Source organism: Melospiza melodia, chromosome Z (assembly GCF_035770615.1).
Source record: "Melospiza melodia melodia isolate bMelMel2 chromosome Z, bMelMel2.pri, whole genome shotgun sequence".
Classification (NCBI taxonomy): domain Eukaryota; kingdom Metazoa; phylum Chordata; class Aves; order Passeriformes; family Passerellidae; genus Melospiza; species Melospiza melodia.
Genome location: NC_086226.1, coordinates 14327845 through 14337390, shown reverse-complemented (window position 1 = coordinate 14337390; position 9546 = coordinate 14327845). Strand labels below are relative to the sequence as shown.

General features: G+C 54.0%; 1 protein-coding gene across 1 annotated transcript; it reads left to right on the top strand.

Moving 5' to 3' along the window:
• Positions 1 to 432: 432 nt before the first annotated feature.
• On the top strand, positions 433 to 7295 carry LOC134432059 (serine/threonine-protein kinase PAK 3-like). The gene is made up of 13 exons (XM_063180451.1): positions 433 to 511; positions 1454 to 1491; positions 1931 to 2057; positions 2117 to 2128; positions 3028 to 3162; positions 3836 to 3899; positions 4528 to 4576; positions 4886 to 4998; positions 5257 to 5374; positions 6147 to 6246; positions 6518 to 6714; positions 6812 to 6949; positions 7194 to 7295. The coding sequence occupies exons 1-13, from the start codon at positions 433 to 435 to the stop codon at positions 7293 to 7295; spliced, it is 1272 nt and encodes a 423-aa protein (XP_063036521.1).
• Positions 7296 to 9546: the final 2251 nt, after the last annotated feature.

Here is a 9546-nt window from a genome sequence, read left to right as displayed (position 1 = left end):
AAGCAGACTTGCTTTCAGTCAAAGCTTTTGGGACCAAGAGTCATGTTTGCTTGCATTGCTTGGATGCCGCTTGGATTGGCGCATTCTCTGAGTTCCCCTGGCATGCCTTGAGCCCTGCCTTTGTGAGTGAGGAGAATTTCCCAGGCTTTTCTTTTGCATCAGCTGTACAGAAGGTTGTCTTGCTGGGCACAAGAAAGCCACAGAGCAGCTGCCATTGTGAGGTCAAGCCAGAGGTGCCACGTCACAGTGCTGTCAGCACAGCGTTATCCCGGTGCGCGCCAGGCCTGGTCGTCCAGAGCAGCTCTTCCGCTGGCTCCCTGCAGGAGGATCCTTGTGCTCAAGGAGCTCTCAGCAGACGGCCTGCACCCCGAGAGGAGTCTTGGCTTTCCCTTGGGTGGCACTCAGCGTGCAAACGCGCACAGCGCTGCCAAAATGATCGGGCAAGTCTGTGCCGCCGTTTGCACCGTCTTTTCTGTTGTCTATTCTGGCTACTACCTGACCCAGCTGACTCGTAAGTAAAGGTTTCTCCTGGGGCTGGCATCGCCCGACTTTTGCTTGGCTCTGCTCTTTATGCCGCACCAGTGGCCCAGTTTCTTTGGGAACAAAATGGCCATGAAGGTGCCACCGCTTTGGTCAATGTCCTGCCAGCAGCATCAGCTACAAAGGGGGCATCTGTACTGGGTGGCGTGTGCAGAGTATTTGCCATGCAACCTGCAGCGGTTGCCTTCCCTCCCCGGGAGAGTGCGCGGCAGCGGAGTCTGTCATTTATTTCCTCAGCTTGCTGCTTCAAGCAAGACAAGCTGCAAATTGCAGACTCTGAGGGCAGATCCTCAGAAGTACTTCTACCAACTCAGTGCTTCTCTCCAGGAGTGAAGGAAAGCACCTTTTGCTCCATATTCTGCCCCTCAGAGGCCTTGGCTGCATGACTTGAGCCTTTGATGCTGTGCCAAGACTGCGATTGCCTTGGCGATGCAGCACAAACTCCAGTGCAGGGAGGGTTTGCTGCTGAGCCCAGCAGCTGTTCCTGGGCTGCTTCAGCAGGGAGCTGCCACAGGGAAGGGACCCTTTGTGGAAGCTTTGCTGGGCTATCATCTTCAGCCAAGGCATGGGAATTAGGGCATGCAATTTGAAAGAATGTATATGGAAAATGCAGGAAAGGCAAGAGGGAAATGTAGCTTGAGCTGTTAGGCACAAGAGAAGCTCAAAGTTTTGAAGAGCAGCGGGCATTTCCAGCACCGTCTTCCTATTTCTCTCTTGGCAAAAGAGGCCCAAATGTAGACAGAGGCTCCCCTCGCGTCCATCTTGTTCTCTTGCTTGCTGTGGGAAAGAGCTGTTGCTCCTTTCCTGTTGGGAAAGGGAAATGCTCTGTGTTGGGACTGCCTTGTGTTGTGGGAGTTGCCAGCACAGGCACTTTTCTAAGGGCCTCTGGTTCCTTTTGCTTTGCTGGCTGCAGGTCACCTGACACGCGGATGGAGACAAGCCTGTCCTTTGGTGAGTGGCAAAGGAAGCTGTGACGTTGCTGGCGTGTGAGAATTGTGCAGCAATTCTGCCAGCTTGGCCTGTTGCAGCCGAGTGAGGAGTGCCGGCGTGGGAGGCTGAATGAAAAGGCCAGCTGCCCGGTGGCATCAGCAGTAGCAAAGGGAGCACTGGCTGTTTGCTGATTTTCCAGTGAAAAGCCTTTCAAGAGATGAAAGGCAAATGGGACAGCTCCAAGGCATCTTGCTGCTTCTAGGCAGCAGGGAAGCTCAAATGCACAGCAAGATGGAGTAGCAGCTCGTTCAGCCAGCTTCCTCGGGTTTGCGTGACTCAGAGGCCCACTTGTATCAAAGTCTATGATTTGCCCTTCTTCTGGGTCCTTTCCCAGCTCAATAGAAAGCAGCTCCTAGGGCACTGGCTTTTGCTCATCTCTCTCACTTCTGTCTGCCTGCAGGGCACAACAGCAGGGTCAGCAGCTCCTCTGGCTGCCTCTGTCATTGAGGAAGAGGATGAAGAGGAGCAAAGGAAGATGAAGCCTTCAGCCGCTGTCCCTTCACAGCCGGAACTTGCAGAGCCAGTAAGTGACAGCTGAGCTTGGCACTGCCTTTGGTGCAGGGCCAGGCTACCCATTTTGGAGCAGCCCTTGTTGCTCGTGGCTGAAGATGCTGGCGGCCGTGTGCCTGCTGTGACGTAGTGCGGCTTCAGGCAAGCCGGGGAGCCCTGGCCAATGGGTTCTGAAGTTTGACATTTAAGCTGGGATGCTGAGAGGGTGCCAGAGTGTCTCTTGGGATCAGACAGGAGGCAGCATTCAGTGACTCTCAGTGCAGGAGTCAGCCCCTTGTCCCCTTTGTCAGTGCAGGCTGCCGGTGGTCAGCGGACAGCGCGGCCCAAATTTGCAGTTGACAGCCTTGCATGGTACCTGGGAGACACTGGCCCCTGGAAGGGACCTGCTCTCTCCGTGGACTAATTAGCTTCAGGCTGTGCTTCACTTCCAGCCGGTCAGAGCAGAGTTTGGAGAGGAGAATCCTCGGCAGCCCTGCAGTGTAAAAGGGCGGGTGGGTCTGGGCAGGGCTGGAAAGGGGCTCCCAAGGGCCGCTCCCTAAAGGCTGCCATAGAGAAGGGAAATCCGTGAAACAGATCAGAGAAGGGACACGCTGCGGGCTTCTGAGCAGACTGTTGCGTGCCAACTCCGGGCTGATTTCATTCCGGCCCAGGAAAAGACAGGAGGAGGAAAGCGGCAAGGCTCTGGGGTCCTGCTCTGATCTCTTTGTGGATCTTGGCAGCCCCATCGATACCTTGTTGCCAGTGTCTTGTAGAAAAGCTGAACAGGTGGAGCGTGGCGGTGGTCGGGAGGGGCTGGATCCAAGTAGCCTTTGGGCTTCTCCCGAAGGTGCCTTTGAGAAGGGGACATGGGAACTGCCTCAGCTGGAGAGGCCTGGCCGTGGCTGGCAGCACCTTCCCAAGGCCTTGCTTTTGCTGTGCGCTTAGGGGGAGCATGTGTGCCAGCCACCCTTCTGACGGGCAATCCTTTCTTGTCCCAGCGCAAGACAGGCTCTGCCATTCAACCTGGTGCCGCCGGACCAGCATGGCCTGCAGCAGCCAGCTCAAGCCCCGCTGCCGGCACTTCCTGCAGCAGCGCAGCCCAGCAGCCCGAGATGAGGGAGGAGCAGGGCCTGAAGACACTGAGTACGTCCGTCCGGTGCATTTCTTGTCTGCCAGAGCAGGCTGTTGCGCGCGTGTCTGGGTGTAGGCTGCGCCAGATGCTGCCCCTCTGTCTCAGAGGCACGTAGGCCTCTCTGCAGAAGGTGTTGTTGTGCTCTGAGGCAGCGCGGCAGCGCTCAGGGAGTCCCTGCTGCCTGTGAGGGCGGCTGGGCCTGGCTTGGCCCTGCCTGGGCTGCCTTCTGGGCCAAAGACAAAAGCAGAGATTGTTTCTGCTTGAGCAGAAGGCTGGCACCTAGCAAGTGACTATTGCCCAGGGAGCTGTCTGGCCCCAGCTGTTTTCTGGCTCTGGTTCTTACTCCTCCTCTGGCCCAGACACTTTGTGCCCCTGGCAGTAGACCTGCCAGTGACCGCGGAGGCTGCAAAGGCCCTTGGTTACCTCTTAGGGCCCCCTTCTTAAGGGCTCATCATTTTGGCTTATCGCGTGGGATGCTGCTCTTGAAAGAAATCAAGGCCTTCTTGGAAAGGCCACCTGATGAAAGGTGGAGAAGATGGCCCTCCCACTTGCTGGTCTCAGCAGCTGGAAGCCGAGGGACCGCAAAGGGCCCAGAGCTGCAGGCAGTGGGGCTGCCTTTGGGACGCTCTGGGCAGCGGCGTCTCTGTGTGCGAGTGAGCGCCCTGCACTGCTTTTGTCTTTCAGGGAGCATCGTGAGTCCGGGCCGGCCTACAGGCAAATACACGGCATTTGAGGAACTCGGGCAAGGGTAAGCGTGACGTCAGCTCATTTTACAAAAGTGTGGGCCAGGTCTTTGGCTGGTGCAATATCAAGCGTGAAGTCAGGCAAGCTCCAAACATGGTCAGGCTCTGGCTTGACCTCGTGTCGCCTGCCTGGACTGCTCGGTCAGAGCAATGCAAAGGCCTCATTAAAGACAAGTTGATGCTGGCAGTGTCTTGCTTGCAGCAGTGAGGAGCAGGAGCTGGGAAAACCCCTGGCCCTGCAGCTTTGTGGCCTGAAAGAGCCCCTTGCCATGCAAGAAAGATCAGATTGTCCAGGACAGTCTTGTGACTCAAATTGTTCTCCCTTTTTTGACACACACATGCATGCACACCCGCACAAGGAGAGAGTTCCCCTTAGGTTCTGAAATGACCTGGCAGGGTGTGCGCCTTGGAGATTTCCAGTGGCCCTTGGTCTTCATGCTGCACCTTAGTGCTGTTCCCTTGGACAGCCTGCCCCGCATGGCAGAGGGCTCACGGGCTGTTGGCCGAAGAGATGCTGCAGCCAGGCATTTTTTCTAAGGAAGGCGTCCAGGCAGCCGGGGGAGATCTGCTGCCTGGGCTTGCTTTCACTGCCAAAGGGATAAAGGTGTCTTTCTGCTGCTTTTGTCTTTCTAGAGGGTTTGGAGCTGTTTATAAAGCCCTTGACACCAGCAGCGGACAACAGGTAAAGTGCCAACAGCCCCATGCCATTTTGCAGCTCTGGAGCGCTTTGCCCGCTGCTGTGAGCTGTGCTTGGAGGTTTGGGTGGCAGCTCCATGTCTGCAGCAGAGGCTGTTCCTCTGAAATACAGTCTAGGCTCAGGGGGCAGAATGCATTTGGGATGGCTTTTGGTGCTTCTGCTAAGCTCTGCTGTCTAGTGACAAGGCACTTTGGCCCAGCGTGCTGCCTCATTGCAGCAGCACTCGCTCCGTGCTCCTTGTGATCTCGAGCAGGGTGCGTCTTCTCAAGGTACCGGTGGCCAATGTCATTGCAGGTGGCAATCAAGATCATGTCACTCGAGGAGGAGATGTCCGCGGAGCTGGCTGCCAATGAAATCCTGGCCATGAGGGACAACAGGAGTCCCAATATCGTTACCTACTTAGACAGGTTGGCATATTCTGGTGTCAATGTAGCTTTAGCTGGTGCAAGCGCAAAGAGACGATGCCCTTTGGTCGCTGGCAGAGAACAGAGCTGGGGAGGATTTCTCTGCTGGTCTCCAGAGCGTGGGAGGAGGTGGAGCTGGTGTTCAATAGTCTCTTGTGGCACACGTAGCTTGGAGAGCAGCTGCAAAAACCTGTCTCAGGCCCTGGGGTGACGGAGGCTGTGCCCATTCTGTTTCTCCATGCCGTGGTTTTCTTCTTTCAGCTACCTGGTGGATGCGGAGCTCTGGCTGGCCATGGAGTTCATGGACGGCGGCACCTTGTTTGATGTGCTGAGGGCAGTGTACCTGGAGGAAGGACAGATAGGCGCTGTCTGTCGGGAGGTGAGGGATGCCGCTTGTGCTTGCCCAAGACTGCCCGGATGCTGCTTGTCAGCTGGAGCTTAAGGAGAGCCGAGATTTCTTGCTCTCACCTTTCTTTTGCTGCTGCTGCTGCTGCTCCTGTCACACCACACAGGAGAAGAAAGAGCATGGGAAGTGTACTGCCTGCCGGTGCCCTCGCACTCCTCAGGCTCTGTTCTTGCACTCTTCCATCCTGTCTGTCCTCTGGCCTTGGTGCTCACTCACTGGCTCAATTTCTCTTTCTTCCTCTTCTCAGCTTTGCCTAGGAATGTTTGCCTGGAGCCTGTCTGTCTGTCCTACATTGCTTGCCACTGGAAGGCAGCATGCGGCTGGCAGAATTTCAAGCTAAGGGCAAAGAGCTGTCCTCAGCTTCAAAGGATAGCATTGCAGCCTGGATGGCGATGCATTCAAAGGTCAACAGCTCAAAGGTGCTGCTGTCACCAGCAGCTTCCTCTTCTGCTGCCACTAGGCTTCCCCAAAATTCTTGGCCCTGCCGCCTCCCAGCCAAAGGTGGCGCGCTTCCTACCCAAGGCCGGTGGAACTTTTGGGAGCCCGGATGCCTTTGCTTGGAAATCTAGAAAAAACTTCCAAGAGTGTTGAAGCAGCAAGCGCTTCATGGTGACAGCAGCGTGATGTTTCGCCCTCGCTCACAATTCCCTGAGAAAGCCGCCAATCCCGTTGAGCTCTTTCCTTGCGGGTGGGATGAAATCAGATCCTGCACGTTAACTTTCCCTCCCTCCTTTTTCTCTCTCAGTGCCTGCAAGGACTGCATTTCCTTCATTCCCGCCAAGTCATCCACAGAGACATCAAAAGTTGCAACGTCCTGGTGGGCACGGACGGATCCGTCAAGTTGGGTGGGTATCCCTGCTGGGCGGCAGCATGTCCAGCATATGCCGTGCGCTTGCATTTTGGTGACGGCCACTGGGGCAGAAGCGCGGCTTGGCCAGTGCGTGAATCGTCAGGGTGTTTTTGAAGCGGCCGATGCCTTATTTGCCTGGCTCCAGGCACGTGGAAGGAGAGCTCAGCTGCTTTTTCAGTTAGATTCAGCATGGCCTGGTCAGGGCAATGGTTTTGGCCACTTTGCCAGTGGTAGCTGGCTTTGTCAGGCTTTGCTTTTGTCCTCAGGTGACTTTGGCCTCTGTGCTCAGCTCAGCCCTGAGCACAGCAAGCGCAGCTCCAGCGTCGGCACTCCCAGCTGGATGGCACCGGAGGTGGTGAGAGGAGAAGCCTACGGCCCCAAAGTGGACATCTGGTCCCTGGGGATCATGGGGCTGGAAATGGTGGAAGGGGAAGCTCCTTACCAGCGGGAAGCCCGTCTCCGGGTAAGGTGCAGCTTAGCAAGAGGGCTCTGTGTGGAGAGAGCTGTGTGTGGCTAGCAAAGGAGCAGGTGGAGTGTCCTCTTGCATCCATGTGCTGTAGGTTTTTGAACTGCTAGAAAGGAACGGGCCCCCAAAACTGCAGAACCCCAGGCACCACTCGGCTCTCCTGCGCGACTTCCTCCGCTGCTGCCTGCAGGCAGATGAGGACAGGCGCTGGTCTGCCCAGGAGCTCCTACAGGTAAGAAAAAGCAAAGGGGCAAAAAGCCCTGGCAGCTGAGGACACCTGCATGAAGGGATGAGGAGGAGGAGGAGTGTGGGCCACGTGGCACAGAAAGCTGCCAGGACAGGAAGGCGCAGGGGCACATGCTGCCCTCAGTGCTCTTTGTGTGTCTTGCTGGTAGCCAGGGAATCCTGCTTGAGCCTGCAAGGATGTGATCCTGGAAAGTAAGAGTTCCTTTCTTTGTTCTTTTTCCTCTGGACAGCATCCCTTCGTGACCTCAGGCGATCCTGCCTCCAGCCTGGCTGCTCTGATCATCTCAGCCAAGCGAGTGCAGGAAGACTGGAGAGGAGAAACCTGCGCCTGAGGAGGCCCTGATGCCCCGCCAGCCAAGAGGGGGGAAAAGGGGATGTGTCATCTTTAGGCAGAGCTTCAGCCATCCCCCGAGTTTGAAGAGGAGCTGTGCCGTAGCTAGGAAACATGATAGTGTAGATATTTGCTCAGTTTAGCTGTTAGGTTAGCTGTTAGGTTAGGTTGGGTTAGGTTAGCATAGGTTGGATTAGGTTAGGTTAGGTTAGGTTAGGTTAGGTTAGGTTAGGTTAGGTTAGGTTAGGTTAGGTTAGGTTAGGTTAGGTTAGGTTAGGTTAGGTTAGATATGTTGTTAGGTTCAATTGAAAGCTCTGTTGTTTTTCTTCCTGCAAAAGATGAAAATTTAAAAAAATTAGGAAATACAGGGATCAACTTTTAAGGACTATGGAACATAGACATCTTGGATAGTAGAGGATTCTTTAGCTTAGGATAGAGTGTTGTTAATTTAGGGAAGCTTTGAAGTAGAAATGAAAGAATTGTCATAATAAGAATTAAGCAGTGAGAGGAAAAGCTGGGCTGCAGCAGAACTGGAGCCTGCAGGCGCTCCAAGCTGTCAGCCTGAGCAGGCCACCTGCAGGACAGAATGATGAAGATGAAGAAGCAGCGAGGGGATACTTTGTTTCAGCCCGAGTGTCAATAAAAGTCGAAAATACCAGAGTGTTGTAAGGCTGCCTTCCTTGCCGGGCTGTAGCTAAGTGGACAGTCCATTTCAGAGGCCCAAAGAACAAAGTGAGGTAAGCAGCTTTGCTTACCTGAAGTGTGGCATGCCTGTGGGAAGCTGAGAGACCTACAGGTAATGAACACCAGGTAATGAGCTGCCATTCAGGACAACACTAGGAGGCAGATGTGCAGTCCTTTCTGGGCCTCTTGTCTTGATCAGATGTCAGGCTGATCAGCAGCAATCACCATTTTGTTGCCACCCTCCTCTCACTATGTCACTATGTGGGATGGAATGGCATTCTCACAGCGGCATCTGGCATTTCCTCCCTGCTTCTCTTTTCCCCACTTTTCACCCCAGACCCCCAGGGACCCTCTGGGCCAGCCTCATCCCCCACAGGGGTGTGCAACCACCAGGGCCACCTGCAGAGCCCCATTCCCACTCTGCTGCCTCCTTGGCCTTTTCCCACATCTGGGCCAGCCTGCTGTTGCCAGGTGTTGGAAACATGCACACAGCATAGCACACCTGTCATTGAGCAATTTGATGCAGGAGCCCCTGCTGAGCACGGCTCCCCACCCCGGCCCTTTTCCCACCGAGCTGTGGCTCCATTTCGCCTCCATCTGCTGGCATACCCACTGTGAGGGACTGCTCAGGGACTGGATGCTCCTTGAATGTTGCCCACAGGCCTGATTTCCACGCCTCCCCATTCCTCCTAACCCTAAGGCTGCCTCAGCCGTCTGAACACAATTTTTCTTACTCTAATGGCTTCCTGTGCCTTACTTGATACTGTAAGCAGAAGTACACCGTTTTGATTGTCTTTCTTCTAGAATTAATAAAAATAAGTTGGAAATACTCCTAGATTTTGCCATTTAAAACTTGAGGCAAGTGCAAAAAGTAGAGAAGCTTTCTGTGCAGCTTTTCAGGTAATTTGAGGTCTCCTTCCTCTTCACTCACTTTCAGCATATCTGTTGATTTTCCTTTGCTCTCATCTTTGAAGCTTCATCCCTTGTCTATCCATCTGCAAAAATAGCCTGTAAACCCAAGGCAAATTTACTATCCTTTGTATTTTTCCTCTTCTGGAAAAGCTGAGGCTCGTGTGATCTTCTCCTGTCATCTAGACTTTGATTCCCATCTTGGCTCTGGCTAAGAGCAGAACAAATGTAATTTATTGCCTGCTAGTATGATCTGCTAGCAAAGGTCACATTTAGAGCTAAGCATGATGCTTCTCTCCCTCCGTTGAATACACATCTTTGTGTCAAGGCCTGGTGACTTCCAGGAGCACCTGGAAGCTACTGCCAAGGACAAAAGTCTCACTCTTGCTGGTTTTGACACTCATTGGTTGGTAGGATTTTGATCTACGTCGACAGTGATCTACAGGAACTGGATCCTTGACACCAAGTGCCTTCAAGCAACATTTCTAAGCAGAGTGCGCAATGAAGTCCAGATACTAATGAGTTGTGGTTTGTTTTAACTCTGTCTAACATATGGTACACTATCCCAAAACATGTTATTTTTGAGTGCTTCAGGCATTTAAAACTTAGGTTTATTCTTGTCAACACTTTTCTTTCCTCTCTTCAGAAATCTGCATGTC